This window comes from Phallusia mammillata, chromosome 7, assembly GCF_965637545.1.
Source record: "Phallusia mammillata chromosome 7, kaPhaMamm4.hap1.1, whole genome shotgun sequence".
Lineage (NCBI taxonomy): Eukaryota > Metazoa > Chordata > Ascidiacea > Phlebobranchia > Ascidiidae > Phallusia > Phallusia mammillata.
The window spans coordinates 10260828-10278929 of NC_137258.1; the positions used below are offsets into that span (position 1 = coordinate 10260828).

Below are 18102 nucleotides of genomic sequence, written 5' to 3' on the forward strand. Positions count from 1 at the left end.
CAGTGTACAAATATCCTGGACTTTCATCATATACTGCAAATGACCAGCATGGGATAGAGAGTAAATCTTATGGAAGTTGGAGTGGATCGTTTACCTTCAAAAGTAAGAGAACATGTTCAAAAGACTAGGAAAACCATACTAAATTTGCAGTATTGAAAAAGTTTCTGTACGAATTATCTCTAATGTTTCTGACATAACACAGATTTTTGCGAGAAGCAGGTCAATCAACTAAATTTTAATGGAGAAACTTCAATGTCATTTACTTGTCCTTCTGGTTGCTTTACATCTTCATCTCGTGTTTGGGGAACAGAAATTTACACAGACGATTCTTACATTTGTGCATCTGCCATACATGATGGTCAAATTGGTGGTAATCAGTTATTTTTATATTTGAAACACATTTTTGTGTTTTTAAGTCATTAATTTTTTTTGCTTAGATGAAGGGGGAATTGTTACCGTGTACAAATATCCTGGACTTTCATCATATACCGGAAGTGATCAGAATGGAATAGAGAGTAAATCTTATGCAAGCTGGACTGGATCCTTCACATTTGAAAGTAAATAAGTAAAGAAAATATGTAGTTAAAAGCAAACTACACATATTTTGCTTGTGGTTATTTTATATCTTTTCTACAATCTCTATGAATTCAGACTTCTGTGAGAAACAAGTCAATCAACTTGATTTTGATGGGGAAACATCAATATTATTTACATGTCCTGTTGGTTGTGCTGGAACATCATCTCGTGTGTGGGGAACTAGGATTTACACAGATGATTCGTACATTTGTGCAGCAGCCATTCATGATGGTGCAATCACTGGTAAAATAGAAACTCATTTTTTAGCACATTTTTCCATTTTTTACATTCCTGATTTTTTTAGATTCTGGCGAATCTGTCACTATTTACTTGTATCCTGGATTAAATTCGTATGTCAGTAGCACTCAGAATGGAATAACAAGCAAATCTTATGCAAGCTGGCCAAGATCATTTTCATTCCAAGGTTGTTGATGACATTTTATTTTGTTCGTTTGTGTGTGCATCTGTCTTCTGTATTTTTCTGTGTTTGATAATTCTTATTTTTTAAATGTAAGCCAGATTTCATCGACTTTCTTTGAATAACGATAATTTTTTTGTTTATGTCCAGTTTAATTTTTTTGGCAATGTAGAAAATCATTAAATTTAATTGTTACTCAATGGATGTAAAAATTGCTTCAAATTGTAGTTTTTTTTTGTTAAAGTATTTAAATCTAATTTTCAGATTCTAGTCCTTGCAAAAAGCAAGCAAATCACCTTGAGTATGATGGGGAAAGTTCTGTATCCTTCACATGTCCTTCTGGTTGTGCTGGAACATCATCTCGTGTTTGGGGAACAGGAATTTATACAGACGATTCTTACATATGTGCAGCAGCCATACATGATGGACAAATTTCAGGTAATGTTTCTATCAGTTTATCTGTAATGTTGCACTTCCATTACAACTATCAGTTGATTTATTTTTAGATTCAGGAGGAAGTATAACTGTGTTCAAATATTCTGGTCTTTCATCATATACTGGAAGTGATCAAAATGGAATTGAAAGTAAATCTTATGGAAACTGGAGTGGATCCTTTATTTTTGAAAGTAAGCAAACCCTGTTTTTATTACATTTTTTAGTTTATACACCTCACAACTATGCCTGCATTGATGCATGAAATTATTAATTTAAATTAGATGTTTGCTTGAAACAAGCCAATCAACTTAATTTTAATGGAGAAACTTCAATGTCATTTACTTGCCCTTCTGGTTGCTCTGCATCTTCATCTCGTGTTTGGGGAACAGAAATTTACACAGACGATTCTTACATTTGTGCATCTGCCATACATGATGGTCAAATTGGTGGTAATCAGTTATTTTTATATTTATAACACATTTTTGTGTTTTTAAGTCATTAATTTTTTTTGCTTAGATGAAGGGGGAATTGTTACCGTGTACAAATATCCTGGACTTTCATCATATACCGGAAGTGATCAGAATGGAATAGAGAGTAAATCTTATGCAAGCTGGACTGGATCCTTCACATTTGAAAGTAAATAAGTAAAGAAAATATGTAGTTAAAAGCAAACTACACATATTTTGCTTGTGGTTATTTTATATCTTTTCTACAATCTCTATAAATTCAGACTTCTGTGAAAAACAAGTCAATCAACTTGATTTTGATGGGGAAACATCAATATCATTTACATGTCCTGTTGGTTGTGCTGGAACATCATCTCGTGTGTGGGGAACTGGAATTTACACAGATGATTCTTACATTTGTGCAGCAGCCATTCATGATGGTGCAATCACTGGTAAAATAGAAACTCATTTTTTTAGCACATTTTTCCATTTTTTACATTCCTGATTTTTTAGATTCTGGTGAATCTGTCACTATTTACTTGTATCCTGGATTAAATTCGTATGTCAGTAGCACTCAGAATGGAATAACAAGCAAATCTTATGCAAGCTGGCCAAGATCATTTTCATTCCAAGGTTGTTGATGACATTTTATTTTGTTCGTTTGTGTGTGCATCTGTCTTCTGTATTTTTCTGTGTTTGATAATTCTTATTTTTTAAATGTAAGCCAGATTTCATCGACTTTCTTTGAATAATGATAATTTTTTTGTTTATTTCCAGTTTAATTTTTTTGGCAATGTAGAAAATCATTAAATTTAATTGTTACTCAATGCATGTAAAAATTGCTGCAAATTGTAGTTTTTTTTGTTAAAGTATTTAAATCTAATTTTCAGATTCTAGTCCTTGCAAAAAGCAAGCAAATCAGCTTGAGTATGATGGGGAAAGTTCTGTATCCTTCACATGTCCTTCTGGTTGTGCTGGAACATCATCTCGTGTTTGGGGAACAGGAATTTATACAGACGATTCTTACATTTGTGCAGCAGCTATACACAATGGACAAATTTCAGGTATTGTTTCTATCAGTTTATCTGTAATGTTGCACTTCCATTACAACTATAAGTTGGTTTATTTTTAGATTCAGGAGGAAGTATAACTGTGTTCAAATATTCTGGTCTTTCATCATATACTGGAAGTGATCAAAATGGAATTGAAAGTAAATCTTATGGAAACTGGAGTGGATCCTTTATTTTTGAAAGTAAGCAAACCCTGTTTTTATTACATTTTTTAGTTTATACACCTCACAACTATGCCTGCATTGATGCATTGAAATTATTAATTTAAATTAGATGTTTGCTTGAAACAAGCCAATCAACTTAATTTCAATGGAGAAACTTCAATGTCATTTACTTGCCCTTCTGGTTGCTCTGCATCTTCATCTCGTGTTTGGGGAACAGAAATTTACACAGATGATTCTTACATTTGTGCATCTGCCTTACATGATGGTCAAATTGGTGGTAATCAGTTATTTTTATATTTATAACACATTTTTGTGTTTTTAAGTCATTAATTTTTTTTGCTTAGATGAAGGGGGAATTGTTACCGTGTACAAATATCCTGGACTTTCATCATATACCGGAAGTGATCAGAATGGAATAGAGAGTAAATCTTATGCAAGCTGGACTGGGTCCTTCACATTTGAAAGTAAATAAGTAAAGAAAATATGTAGTTAAAAGCAAACTACACATATTTTGCTTGTGGTTATTTTATATCTTTTCTACAATCTCTATGAATTCAGACTTCTGTGAGAAACAAGTCAATCAACTTGATTTTGATGGGGAAACATCAATATCATTTACATGTCCTGTTGGTTGTGCTGGAACATCATCTCGTGTGTGGGGAACTGGAATTTACACAGATGATTCTTACATTTGTGCAGCAGCCATTCATGATGGTGCAATCACTGGTAAACTAGAAACTCATTTTTAGCACATTTTTCCATTTTTTACATTCCTGATTTTTTTAGGTTCTGGTGAATCTGTCACTATTTACTTGTATCCTGGATTAAATTCGTATGTCAGTAGCACTCAGAATGGAATAACAAGCAAATCTTATGCAAGCTGGCCAAGATCTTTTTCATTCGAAGGTTGTTGATGACATTTTATTTTGTTCGTTTGTGTGTGCATCTGTCTTCTGTATTTTTCTGTGTTTGATAATTCTTATTTTTTAAATGTAAGCCAGATTTCATCGACTTTCTTTGAATAACGATAATTTTTTTGTTTATGTCCAGTTTAATTTTTTTGGCAATGTAGAAAATCATTAAATTTAATTGTTACTCGATGCATGTAAAAATTGCTTCAAATTGTAGTTTTTTTTTTGTTAAAGTATTTAAATCTAATTTTCAGAGTCTAATCCTTGCAAAAAGCAAGCAAATCAGCTTGAGTATGATGGGGAAAGTTCTGTATCCTTCACATGTCCTTCTGGTTGTGCTGGAACATCATCTCGTGTTTGGGGAACAGGAATTTATACAGACGATTCTTACATATGTGCAGCAGCCATACATGATGGACAAATTTCAGGTAATGTTTATATCAGTTTATCTGTAATGTTGCACTTCCATTACAACTATCAGTTGATTTATTTTTAGATTCAGGAGGAAGTATAACTGTGTTCAAATATTCTGGTCTTTCATCATATACTGGAAGTGATCAAAATGGAATTGAAAGTAAATCTTATGGAAACTGGAGTGGATCCTTTATTTTTGAAAGTAAGCAAACCCTGTTTTTATTACATTTTTTAGTTTATACACCTCACAACTATGCCTGCATTGATGCATGAAATTATTAATTTAAATTAGATGTTTGCTTGAAACAAGCCAATCAACTTAATTTTAATGGAGAAACTTCAATGTCATTTACTTGCCCTTCTGGTTGCTCTGCATCTTCATCTCGTGTTTGGGGAACAGAAATTTACACAGACGATTCTTACATTTGTGCATCTGCCATACATGATGGTCAAATTGGTGGTAATCAGTTATTTTTATATTTATAACACATTTTTGTGTTTTTAAGTCATTAATTTTTTTTGCTTAGATGAAGGGGGAATTGTTACCGTGTACAAATATCCTGGACTTTCATCATATACCGGAAGTGATCAGAATGGAATAGAGAGTAAATCTTATGCAAGCTGGACTGGGTCCTTCACATTTGAAAGTAAATAAGTAAAGAAAATATGTAGTTAAAAGCAAACTACACATATTTTGCTTGTGGTTATTTTATATCTTTTCTACAATCTCTATGAATTCAGACTTCTGTGAAAAACACGTCAATCAACTTGATTTTAATGGGGAAACATCAATATCATTTACATGTCCTGTTGGTTGTGCTGGAACATCATCTCGTGTGTGGGGAACTGGAATTTACACAGATGATTCTTACATTTGTGCAGCAGCCATTCATGATGGTGCAATCACTGGTAAAATAGAAACTCATTTTTTTAGCACATTTTTCCATTTTTTACATTCCTGATTTTTTTAGATTCTGGTGAATCTGTCACTATTTACTTGTATCCTGGATTAAATTCGTATGTCAGTAGCACTCAGAATGGAATAACAAGCAAATCTTATGCAAGCTGGCCAAGATCATTTTCATTCGAAGGTTGTTGATGACATTTTATTTTGTTCGTTTGTGTGTGCATCTGTCTTCTGTATTATTCTGTGTTTGATAATTCTTATTTTTTAAATGTAAGCCAGATTTCATCGACTTTCTTTGAATCACGATAATTTTTTTGTTTATGTCCAGTTTAATTTTTTTGGCAATGTAGAAAATCATTAAATTTAATTGTTACTCAATGGATGTAAAAATTGCTTCAAATTATAGTTTTTTTTGTTAAAGTATTTAAATCTAATTTTCAGATTCTAATCCTTGCAAAAAGCAAGCAAATCAGCTTGAGTATGATGGGGAAAGTTCTGTATCCTTCACATGTCCCTCTGGTTGTGCTGGAACATCATCTCGTGTTTGGGGAACAGGAATTTATACAGACGATTCTTACATTTGTGCAGCAGCTATACACGATGGACAAATTTCAGGTATTGTTTCTATCAGTTTATTTGTAAAGTTGTGCTTCCAGGCCGTAACATACTACTGTACCGTACTTGAGGCGTACTTGACATACAGTACGCAAAATCGTACCTTTCCTCTAAATCAGGGGTCACCAAACTTTTTTCACTGTGGGCTGGATAAGTTTAATAATGTATGGCGTGGGCCACATAGTTTACATGCCCTAATGCCATCTTTCCAAACTTAGCCCGCGAGGCGATTTCTACATGAGTGCCAAGGTATGTTCTTTCTACAATCCTATTTAAAATCTGATAATGCGACTGTTAAATTGTATTGTTAGTCTCATCTAGCGAGCAATGCTTGTGTGTTATGTCACAAGTAACAAAATAAGGCAAATGTTTGCGCACAATTAACACTTGTAGTCTTGTTTGTGCCGTAACAAACAGGCTTTGGATCAATCCTGGGCATTTTAATCGTATAAAACTAGCTAATATTAATTCAACATATCGCGAAACGAAACCTTTCGTAAGGAATAGATTAATTATGGGTCCCCTTCCCTGAAGGGGACACATCTTGATTTTCCTCAGTTTTTCTTTTTTTTTCTTTTTTCTCTGGTGAAGTTTGTCCATGCACTTTTGGCATGAAATGTTTGGTGAATTTGGATGAAACTTTCGCAGATGGTAGATATATTTATGCAGATGTGCCATTTGCTTTGTTTGACTTGATTACCCCAATATGTACCCCGCTAGACTCCAAAGTGTAAAACGTTTTTGTATGTTGCTGCGCACCACAAACGATAGATTTCTGTATTGGTATAATAAAGGCACCAGTACATATGGTACTTGTGTTTGTGAATTACTTGGTGGACGTTTTTGCACATGCCAGTCAGAGGGGTATTAAAAGCCTTATGACGTCAGAAGCGTTGACAAATGTTGTCAATAACACCTCTAGTGGTTAGAATTTTAAACATTGTTGGATTTGAATACAATTTTACATGACTGTTAATTAGGTCATCGTGGTTTCATATTTTATACTTTTGAGTGTTAAACCGCATCAGTTATCCCACTGACCCCCTAAAATGAGTGAGTTTTTCAAACGGTGTCGGAATTTAGTGAAATTTGAAATACTTGCAGAATTTGTCATTTCTAGGTGTCAATTGTTTTGTTTAACCCTATAACCCCAATATTTACCCCTGTAGCCCCCTAAAAAGGGTGAATTTTTTAAACATTGTCCGAATTTGATGAAATTTGGACAGCTTATAGAGTGTGCTATTTATAGTTGTTGTTTGTTATGTTCAACCCTGTCGCCCAAACATTTACCCCACTAGCCCGCCAAAATGGGTCCATTTTGTAAACAATGTCAGAATTGAATGAAAATTACATAGCTTGTAGAGTGTGCCATTTATAGGTGTAGAATGTTGTCTTAAACACTGTAGTACCTATCATTTAATCCACTAGACTCCTACAGTCATGTACAATTTACCATTAATAGAAGCTGATTGTTGTGTTTTAACCTATTTTCTCACTATTTAACACTTTTTTCTGAGATAGTCATAAAATAGAAAAACCTTCAAACATGTATGAATGGAATGAATTTAAATAGTATTTTCTCCATATAACATATTTATTTATGCACAGTACCGATCACTGTGTTTGACGATACAATGCCAAACTTTCTCATTGTTATCTCTTGAAATGCATTATTTACAACTTTGCATGTGTGGGGACCCATGAGTTTCTGCTTGCGGAAACAACTAAGGTTATAAAAGACAGTGGATAATATGGGACCCAGTATAAAATAAGTGTCCGATGTAAATATATGTTAAGAAATAGGTCACAGTGTATGTGCAATGGTAATATGTGCTAAGTCAGCCTTCTAGTTTTTTATTGTTATAAAGTTATCAATACGATTTGGCAAACCAAAAAAATGTGGTCGTTGGCCGGATGAAATGACCTCGCTAGCTGGATCTGGCCCGTGGGTTGTAGTTTGGTGACCCCTGCTCTAAATACACCAATTGAAATCAGATAAATTTTTATCATATGCCCTTGAAGGAGAGATGTCTAAACAAGCTGAATGATGTATTTTTAATTGACAACAACATTTAGTGTTTAGAATATTTGCCTGGTCAGTCTCCTTTACAGTCTTGAATATATATCAGTTGATTAATTTTTAGATTCTGGCGGAAGTATAACTGTGTTTAAATATCCGGGTCTTGTGTCATATACTGGAAGTGATCAAAATGGAATTGAGACTAAATCTTATGGAAACTGGAGTGGATCTTTTATTTTTGAAAGTAAGGAAACACTGTTTTTTATGTTCATACATCTCTGTGCCTTGTATGCCTTGTTTTAATACTATAAAACTCTTATTTTAAATTTAGATGTTTGCTTGAAACAAGCCAATCAACTTAATTTTAATGGAGAGACTTCGATGCCATTTACCTGCCCTTCTGGTTGTTCTGCAACTTCATCTCGTGTTTGGGGAACAGTAATATATACAGATGATTCTTACATTTGTGCATCTGCCATACATGATGGTCAAATTACAGGTTGTCTTATAATTGTTCGTGTTAATATATATATATATATATGTCTACACCTTTAAAGTTGATTGTGCTTCTGTAATGGATTTTTTAGACAACTATTTTCATTCTAAAGTTTTATAATCTTTTCGTGGTGGTATCAAAACTTCTTTTCTTCAATAGATGCTGGCGGAACTGTTACTGTGAGTATAATTGGTGGCTTAAACTCATACTTGAGTAGCACCCAAAATGAGATAACCAGCAACTCATATGGGAATTGGCGTCGCTCTTTTACTTTTGGAGGTATTTTTTTATGTTTTTCGTTGAAGTTTGAGCTATAAACCAACTTGTACGCAGGTTTTTTTTTAAGGTTTGGTTTGGGTGACCGCTAAGTAGTTTTAAGAGGCCGCAAGTGTTTCATTTAAATGCCAAAAAATAGCCATATATTTGCAAGTCCAAATTTTGAGAAAATGCAGCGAGCTACCAAGCAATTTACGCTCGTGGGCTCCGCTCTGTATTTTGTTCACTCTTTGCCTAAAGGGTTATTTGTATTCCTGCACAGTTTAATTACATTCCATAGTTCTGCTTAAAGTCTCTCGTTTTCGTGTTGCTTTCCTCAGTTGTAGTTTTCGCGTTTACTTGACATTTTGTGTTAACTTCTATTTTACATTACAGGACTTATAGTATCGATCTATGTTGCTTAAAGCTAATAAACTGTATTACGTTTATGTAGCTAATTACTGCAGAAACCGCTGGAGAAATTTGGGGGACCGTATCGGTCCCCCAAAACACCTTAAAAAAACACTGCTTGTACGAACAAAATTTTGTTTCTGGCTATGCTGTGAATGTATATGTGCGGCCCACTTCGTAATTAGGCTACTCATATTCAAGCATTTAAAATGTCTAAAATTGCGCACCCCTGATAAATCTCGTTTTATTAAATCCTAGAACTGCTTTGTCACCATGATTCATCTACCAATTTGAATAAAATTTGAATATCTTGTTGCCTAATTGGGCTTTTTATATTTGCCCCTGGAATGACAAAAGATAAAAATACATATATAGCAAACCAGTGATCACGGTACACTCGTTTATAAACCACATTACGCCAGACCTATTGAAGGCATTATGCCGAATCAGCCGGACCCCAAGCATTCCCATATGGAAGGCACAATGACAGAAAAGTCATGGTTAAGTGATAATAATGCGCACCTGGTCCATCTGATTGTAAAGTAATTTCCAAACTACTTAGTCACCTCGTTTCTTTTGTCAATTTTTAATTTTACTTGAATGTCTTGTTGCAAAGACGTCTGCACCAAACAAGCCAACCAATTAAATTTCCACGGCGAAAGTTTTGTTTCGTTTTCTTGTCCTGCCGGGTGCCAGGCCACCTCGTCCCGTCTTTGGGGCACTGGTGTTTACACAGACGATTCTTATATATGTGCTGCTGCTGTACATGATGGACGCATTACAGGTAAACTTTGAGGGAAACAAGCTGTATCACTGTGGTTAAGAATCAACACTTTAATATATTAATTAGAAATCAAATTGTCATTGTTCTTTCTTCACAGTTATCGCAACCACTGTTAAAATAGGTTTATTGTTTGGGAATTTTAACGAAAAGCTTTGTGTACTTAAATTATTTTGTGTATTTTCGAAAGACACTGGAGGAGCTGTCAGCATTTATAAATCCGGTGGTCTTCAATCTTACACGTCTAGTGACCAACATGGCATAATAAGCAAATCATATGGAAGTTGGAGTGGATCGTTTGCGTTTGAAAGTGGGTTAAAAATAAATATTATCAATCAGAAAAAATACACTAGTATACTTTTTTTAGGTTGTATGTTGTTACATGACTGATATAAATCTCTACGTTTTATGTTGGTTAATTATTCTTAGTGAAAAGGTACTTTAAATCTAGCTCTATGAAAGAAATATTTCTCTATGATTAATAGGAACTTACTTGTGAGGCAACAGTGATTTTAAACCACAGGAAAGTGTTTGCATCTTCAGTGTAATGTTTAATTTAAATAACGGCGACCGATATATATGAAATGCAGATTTATGTTTAAAACAACCCAACCAGCTGGATTTTGATGGGCAAACCTCAGTATCATTCACATGCCCTGCTGGTTGCAATACAACATCATCTCGTGTTTGGGGAACTGGAATTTACACAGACGATTCTTACATTTGTGCAGCAGCCATTCATGATGGTACAATCACAGGTTTGATTTGTGCACCTCAGCATTGGTTGTTTCATTAATTATATTTGATTTCAATTTCATTATCAGCACTTTCATTTTTACCGCACAGATTCTGGTGGATTTATTACTGTAAGTATTCTCAGTGGCTTGTCTTCTTATTTGAGCAGCACCCAAAATGGAATTACCAGTAAGTCGTATGGGTCTTGGAGCCGCTCATTCGCATTGGGAGGTAAGTTTCTGGTTTCAAATTGTTGTGTAACTGCAACTCAATAGTGTTGGGACAAAAATGGATGTTTTTTTCCCTCAGTACTTGATACGCTACAATAGGTTGCGACCTGCTGCTTAACGAGATTATTTATATTTGTCCCCTGAGTTAGAAAAGTACACACCCGGTGAATGCGATTCCAAACTAATTGACACATCGCTCGGCCACCTTGTTTTTCCGCCGATTTTTAACTTTATGTGAATTCATTGTTGTAAAGACGTTTGCACCAAACAAGTTAACCAAATGGACTTCCACGGAAATGGTTTTCTTTCGTTTTCTTGTCCCGCGGGGTGCCAGGCAACCTCGTCACGTCTTTGGGGCACTGCTGTTTACACAGACGATTCTTATATTTGTGCTGCTGCTGTACATGATGGACGCATTACAGGTAAACAAGCTGTATAACTGATGCAGTTAACAAGCTTGGCTAACAAATGTTGTAGTTAAAAAGGAAATAGTCATTATTCTCCCTCACAGTTATTAAAAGCGCTGTCATAAAGGCTTTATACATTTTTGTTTATTTTTGTATTTCGGATAATAGACACTGGAGGAACTGTTACTATTTATAAATCTGGCGGTCTTCAATCCTACTCTTCTAGTGATCAAAATGGTATCACAAGCAAATCGTATGGAAATTGGAGTGGGTCGTTTGCGTTTGAAAGTAGGTAAAAAGAAATATTCCCAATAAGAAATATATAATTGTTAACTTTTTTAGATTTTATGTTGACAAAATAGGTATTTATTTTTAGAGAGAACATTTTTTACCTCACTGAAAGAAATCTTTACGTTTAATGTTGCTTTATAATTCTTAGTCGAAAGAAGGTCTAGCTGTATGAAAGAAATATATTTTTTTGCGTTCACTGCATATGCGCTTGTGGTACAACAATGTTTTTAAACCACAGGAAAGTGTTTGCATCTTCAGTGTAATGTTTAATTTAAATAACGGCGACCGATATATATCAAATGCAGATTTGTGTCTAAAACAACCCAACCAGCTGGATTTTGATGGAGAAACCTCAGTATCATTCACTTGCCCTGCTGGTTGCAATGCAACATCATCTCGTGTTTGGGGAACTGGAATTTACACAGACGATTCTTACATTTGTGCAGCAGCTATTCATGATGGTACAATCACAGGTTCGGTTTGTAAAAACATCTAAGGTTTTTTATAATTATGGTTGTTTTCATTGAAAGCACTTTCGGTTCCTTTTTGTACAGATTCTGGTGGACTCATTACTGTCAGTATTCTCAGTGGCTTGTCTTCATATTTGAGCAGCACTCAAAATGGGATAACCGCCAAGTCATATGGGTCGTGGAGCCGCTCATTCGCTTTGGGAGGTAAAGTTGGATCGAAGTTGAGTCGCCTGCTTTGATTTTTTGACGTATTGTTTTCTTCATCTTTTAGTGAATTATATCGCCCGTAATTTGATTCAACTTAATTGTGTCCAACTGGTTTGAAGTGATAACGATATTTTATACACAGGAAAACACATGAAATTATGTCGCAACTACAACGCATGACTTTGCGTCACGAATTAAAAAAATTCGCAACTCAATAGGCTCTCGCGACCCAGCGTACACAAACGAACTACATTGTGTACAAAATGTAATGTCTCATGAAAATATTTTGTCCGCTGTATTCCACGATACAACTTGCGGTCCGCTAAACTACTGTTATTTGTATTTAACCAAACCGTGGTAAAGGTTGGACACCCCTTACTAAAAAGATCCAATTTTCAACACTCTCTGTTTGCACATAAGAGTTGATATTAGATTTTCCCGCTACGGTCTCGCGGGTCGTAGCTCCAATTTGGACTGCGAATGCCCGAGAAAATTGCTAATGGGCATTCACGATAAAAAAATTAGTTTAGGTTGGACAATTAAAAAAATATATACATAAAAGAGTAACGCACATGTACTATTATAAAGACGTATGTATGAAGCAAGTCAACCAGATGAACCTCCATGGAGAAAGTTCCATATCATTTTCATGTCCCGTCGGTTGCCAGGCAACTTCGTCACGTGTTTGGGGATCTGCTATTTACACCGACGACTCGTACATTTGTGCAGCTGCTATACATGACGGACGAATCACAGGTAAACTAAGTATTTGATAACATAAGATTTGTACTGCCTTGCAATGCTGTACACTTTTTAGGTGCGATGTAAATAATTCACTTATTGCAATTAAAAGTGATTTTCTGCTTTATGAACCCTATGCCAAAGCGTTTCATTTTTTAGATTTGGGTGGAAGTTTTATCATTTATAAACTTGGTGGACTGAACTCGTATTTAGCGAAGAATCGAAATGGAATCTCTAGCAAATCTTATGGAAACTGGCAGGGATCTTTCGCATTTGAAGGTAAGTATCCCAAACTACCCTGTAACAAGATCATTAATTTTTGTGTGTGATGTTTTAACAGTTGTTACAAAAAGTTGCTGTAATATTTCAGTCCAAACACTTATTTTGTTTACCCTTAAAACTTGCTAGATTGCTAAAGATTTTCAAATCTAATAACAGTTTATACAGTATGTTATTGTGACATATCGTATTCCGTATTTAATATTACTATTTATTTCTATCGTCCAAACCCAGTTTTGAAAATCCAGACAATACATGATTATCGTCGTTTTTTTGTGTTGGAAACCTACAGAGAAATTGCTCTTCTTGACTCTGTTTTATTAACCAGCGACTAGAGAAAAAAACGACCACGAGTTTACTTATCAGATTACTGCCCCAAGCAAGCTAATCAACTAGAGTTTGGGGAAGATGATTCAGCGATTTTTCAGTGTCCACCGGGTTGTCAAGATACAACATCTCGTTTGTGGGGAACTGACATCTACACAGATGACTCTTATATTTGTGCCGCTGCTTTACATAGTATTGTTATCACAGGTAACTGAGAAATTTTACACATTTTCCTGGGGTGATAAGTATTCAAAAAATGATTATCAAATGCGAGAATGCGTTTGAACATAGCTTCGTTGAGATCTACCGTTTAGATCGACTTGAGGTTTTGTGTCTAAAACATACTTCGTTTCGTTTTTGCATCGTTGGCATATGGTTTGTTTGACAACTTTTATTGAACTTGTATATGTTCTTTTCTTTAACGACTGTTAATACCAAATATCTTGTATCACAGATTCATCAGGTGGAGTGGTTTTTGTGACAAAAACTGGGCCACAAAGTAGTTACACCAGTTCCACTCGGATTGGAATCACTTCCAACTCCTATGGTTCCTGGCCACGGTCTTTCAGGGTTACGAAGAAGTAAAATCAACCATCGCAACAACTACGTGTTGTTTTCACTCTAAAACAAGTTTCTAATTGCCAATATAATCTCGCATCATCATTGTGTTGTTCGATTTGAAGAAATAATTACATGTAACAGCAAACTTCTATTTAAGGCAGGGTTTTTAACGAGGGTTTATGCACACAGGGAAATAGAGAGATTTTGCAGCACGCAGTTGAATGTAGTACCTTCCGTATCCAATTCTAAAGGTTAAACTTAGTAGTTTGATGGAAAAACTTAGTAGTTTGATGGAAAGAGTAACTGAAATGTGTAGGAAAAAATATTATTTTGTAACTAAAAGTTGCTTTATGCAGCAAAACAGCTCTGGATAATTGGCCTCTAGTTTGTCAGACTTAGAACTCTTAGGTCACGACGTTGCCGGTCCAAATGTCTAATGTATCAGTTATTAGTCCATGATATTAAAATCTAAAACCATCCTGCGACTAACGACGTTCCAGTAACCTACATACCTGAACTTTGAAACGAGCCACGTCCGTCGCCATGGGAAGTGCGAGATTTTGTCCCACGTGCTCCTGTCTTTGAGCTTTAACACCTAAGTGGACCAATCAAAAGACTAACTGAAGTCATATATATTTAAGCGCAAATTATCATCAGGCAGCTTATATGATATAGGTTGATTTACAGTTAAATTTTCGGGGATTTCCATTCGCGAATGCCCTGTGCCTATGTCCACATCGCGTGTGTGAATATACCAGAACAAAAGTAACAAGTAAAAAGTACGTTTTTCAAAGCCTTGTTTAACTATGTTGTCGTTATATTTGCTGCTGTTTATTTTGGTCGGTGCTAACACTATTTCTATCTCAACAAAACCATCGAAGCCAACAAAAGGTATGCAGAGTGTGAAAAAAATGCTGTTTGTGATTATGCATTAGCCTGTTAATTATTTCAAACCAAGTTGTGAACATGTCTACAAACTATTCTATCTAAAGTTGCCAAAGAAGCTAAAAAGTTTGGACGCTTGAATTGTTTGCATTATCATTTTAAAAATCATTTGCCAATGTCGTAACTGTTTTACAGCTCAATGTCTGCGTCAACCTAATCAGTTCAAATTGGCGGGCAAAACTGCCTTTAAATTTATTTGTCCTCCCGGTTGCAAAGAAGTATCATCGCGTATTTGGGGAACTGGAATTTACACAGATGATTCCTACATTTGTGCTGCAGCTATTCATGATGGGGTAATCACAGGTAAGACCTAAATAAAGAGTGTACATGCAAAACTACTATGAAATGTTTTTATCATTGTTTTTAGACCTTGGAGGGCCGGTTGTCGTCAGTTTTTTTAGCTGGACTTAAGAGTTATTTGAGCATCAAACAAAATGGGATTGAAAGCAGGTCGTATGGACCTTGGCCCCGATCTTTTGCGGTTGGAGGTTAGTTCTAACTAGCGATGTGTTTAATAAAATTACAAAACACTGAATACACTTTTGGATACTGATATTGCAGATCGATACATCAAAAAAATATTTTGCAATTATTAATTCAAATAATAATCAGTATTTACTTTTATTTCCTATCTGTAACTGGACTTTTTCTTGGAAGATTTGTGTACAAAGCAAGCGGATCGGTTGGCGTTTGGTGGAAGAAGTTCTATCCCGTTTGTGTGTCCCGCTGGTTGCCAAGCAACATCAACACGCGGGAACTGACATTTACACAGCTGATTCTCAAATTTGCGCTGCCGCTATTCACGCTGGACGTATTAAAAGTAAAAATTATTGGTCTGGTACAGCGTAAACTGAATATCACTTCAGAGACATGACATAGCAACCAAACATGTTCCTTAAAACTTACATAAATAATTAATATTCTTCAAGTTTTCTTTTCAAAAGTTAATTCACACGTGTATTATGTTAGATTCTGGAGGAAGGTTTCTTGTTTACGATTTGGGAGGACTAAAATCATACACTGGAAGTTATCGAAATGGGATCAAAAGCAAGTTGTATGGAAGCTGGCGCGGATCTTTCGCTTTTGACAGTATGTCATAAAACGTGGTTTACTTTATTGCTTAGTTCGAATAACTTTGGTTTAAAAACTAATTAACAAAAAGTTACATAATGTATTGTCCTAAACGCCGTTAAATTAATTTTACTTTTGTCGGTTTATTTTACCGAACATTTTTCTGTTTGCACGCCCCAAAGTAAGCTTTGTTCCAGACCCTTGCATTAAGCAAGCGGACCAGTTGAACTTCAATGGAAAAGATTTTGTTCGATTCCGATGCCCTCCTGGATGCCAAGACACCACAAAGCGTTTGAGGGGAACTGACATCTACACGGATGATTCTTATATATGTGCTGCTGCTATACATAATGGACGAATTACAGGCGAGTTAATATGGATTTTACACGCAAATTCACTCCAGACCTAGTGTGTTAGGAAATTAGGAGGAATAGGAAGCCCATTAGCAAATAAACTGCATAACATAACCACATATACCACATAAGGGCGTAAAATCAACTTTTTGTTTTGATGTTCATTGTGTTGCCCCGTTGGTGAATATTCCATGACTCAAGAAATAGTCTTTTCCTGTAGTCAGGCTTCTTGAGTCATGGAATATTCACCAACGGGGCAACACAATGAACATCAAAACAGACGTGATGCTTTCAGCGTGCTACAGGCACCTGCTCAAAGATTAGAGGCCCAATCATTCGTTATCGCGCGGTGTTTTCGTTGCGTTGTGACGTGCTTGCGTTTCATTCTTTTTTCCTTTATTTATCGTGCACTGTTCCAGTCGCATTCAGTGTTATTTACCCTGATGAAGACGACCTGTATAGGACGTCGAAACGTCGGAATAAAAATACTTTTGCCAGAAGAGCTCTATAGACTTGATACTATGCCTGGCAGCAACAGCCTATTTATTGAATTGTCCCAATGTTGGCCTCTGTGGTTAAGTGAAAATATGTGCATCTTTGGCGTTCAGTGAGTATTGAAATCGCCTTTGGCAATTTCAGTTCCCAACATTTTTGAGATATTAGGTTTCAAATGCGTGCGAGCAACCTTTTATTACGCTGTTATGTAAAACTTGACATATAGACAATAAAGTCCCTTGTAGTCGCAAAAGTCACAAACATGCTTTAACCAAAATGATTTCGACAGAATCTTGCAAAATTTACGGTGCCTGATAAAGAAAAAACTTATTTTACGGTTGTTAAAAACACAGACAAGCACACACGTATGAAGGTTTGGTGTTTGCTTGATTAAAACATACGGGAAAAATACAGTTAATTGGCAAAACCGTTTGCTTCGCCAAACGAATTTCCAATCTATCAATAAATAAACCAAAAATAATGAACCGCATAAATGATGTTCAGTTAACTTATTATTAAAAAGACAAAGGCTAGAGTTAGATAATTGAAAAAAAAACTGGTAAAAATATTCCTACCAGCACCGATCAATTACATTTCAACATACACTGGTAGTTGCTCTATCGCTTTTTGTTAATGTGGGCATTTCCACCGGCAATTGGGTGATATTTGATCTTTGACCACCCTTTCAGGAAATGCCTAAATGGAGGGATGCACAATCTTTTCGCTATGACGTCCCCATCGCAGATCCTTATTTCAAGGCCGCCAATAGATTGCTTGTTTTGTTTCAAAATTACCGATGTAAAAAAATATGTTTATCTCATTTATAAAAACCTGAAAGTGGTGAATCTTAAACGAAACAAACCACCAACGTTTTTAGCAAACTTGTTGAACTCGAAGCGAAAAAATGTTCGCATGTAAAAGCTGATACTAACATTAACAACTTAGCTCGAATGGACCGGTGCGCCTAACCCGTAGACATAAAAAAAACAGAAAATACATTATTTGTAATGCTTCAGTTGGTTCTTTATACTCATTGACCTTTTTCTAAACAAATACTTTGGACAGATTTTT

The 18102-nt window shown here is 35.4% G+C and overlaps 2 protein-coding genes across 5 annotated transcripts; both read left to right on the plus strand.

The window, feature by feature from the left end:
- The first annotated feature begins 42 nt into the window (after positions 1-42).
- Positions 43-14269, plus strand: LOC145239554 (uncharacterized). Of its 4 annotated transcripts, XM_080102902.1 has the most exons (39): positions 43-102; positions 203-370; positions 438-557; positions 652-819; positions 881-1000; positions 1259-1432; positions 1501-1620; positions 1711-1878; positions 1946-2065; positions 2160-2327; positions 2389-2508; positions 2766-2939; positions 3008-3127; positions 3219-3386; positions 3454-3573; positions 3668-3835; positions 3896-4015; positions 4275-4448; positions 4517-4636; positions 4727-4894; positions 4962-5081; positions 5176-5343; positions 5406-5525; positions 5783-5956; positions 8101-8220; positions 8308-8475; positions 8632-8751; positions 9755-9922; positions 10110-10229; positions 10510-10677; positions 10766-10885; positions 11139-11306; positions 11460-11579; positions 11888-12055; positions 12137-12256; positions 12848-13015; positions 13160-13279; positions 13646-13813; positions 14061-14269. In XM_080102902.1, exons 2-39 carry the CDS (start codon positions 253-255, stop codon positions 14189-14191), a joined length of 5457 nt encoding a protein of 1818 aa, XP_079959028.1. In that variant the 5' UTR covers positions 43-102; positions 203-252; the 3' UTR covers positions 14192-14269. The 4 variants fall into 4 exon arrangements, with proteins under 4 accessions (XP_079959028.1, XP_079959029.1, XP_079959030.1 ...); XM_080102903.1 differs by lacking the exon at positions 14061-14269 and having other exon boundaries at positions 13608-13733; XM_080102904.1 differs by lacking the exon at positions 14061-14269 and having other exon boundaries at positions 13572-13675.
- A 107-nt stretch (positions 14270-14376) lies between these two features.
- On the plus strand, positions 14377-16758 carry LOC145239559 (cysteine-rich secretory protein LCCL domain-containing 2-like). Its single transcript, XM_080102914.1, has 6 exons — positions 14377-15058; positions 15248-15415; positions 15480-15600; positions 15770-15932; positions 16082-16201; positions 16381-16758. The coding sequence occupies exons 3-6, from the start codon at positions 15547-15549 to the stop codon at positions 16590-16592; spliced, it is 549 nt and encodes a 182-aa protein (XP_079959040.1). The 5' UTR covers positions 14377-15058; positions 15248-15415; positions 15480-15546; the 3' UTR covers positions 16593-16758.
- Positions 16759-18102: the final 1344 nt, after the last annotated feature.

Coding starts and splice junctions, on each gene's coding strand:
- LOC145239554 (XM_080102902.1), top strand. CDS start 253: ATGTCATTTACTTGTCCTTCTGGTTGCTTTACATCTTCATCTCGTGTT. Junction 4,016..4,274: donor AAGATCTTTTTCATTCGAAG/GTTGTTGATGAC, acceptor TCTAATTTTCAG/AGTCTAATCCTTGCAAAAAG. Junction 8,752..9,754: donor TCGCTCTTTTACTTTTGGAG/GTATTTTTTTAT, acceptor CTTGTTGCAAAG/ACGTCTGCACCAAACAAGCC.
- LOC145239559 (XM_080102914.1), top strand. CDS start 15,547: ATGGGATTGAAAGCAGGTCGTATGGACCTTGGCCCCGATCTTTTGCGG. Junction 15,933..16,081: donor TCACGCTGGACGTATTAAAA/GTAAAAATTATT, acceptor GTATTATGTTAG/ATTCTGGAGGAAGGTTTCTT. Junction 16,202..16,380: donor CGGATCTTTCGCTTTTGACA/GTATGTCATAAA, acceptor GCTTTGTTCCAG/ACCCTTGCATTAAGCAAGCG.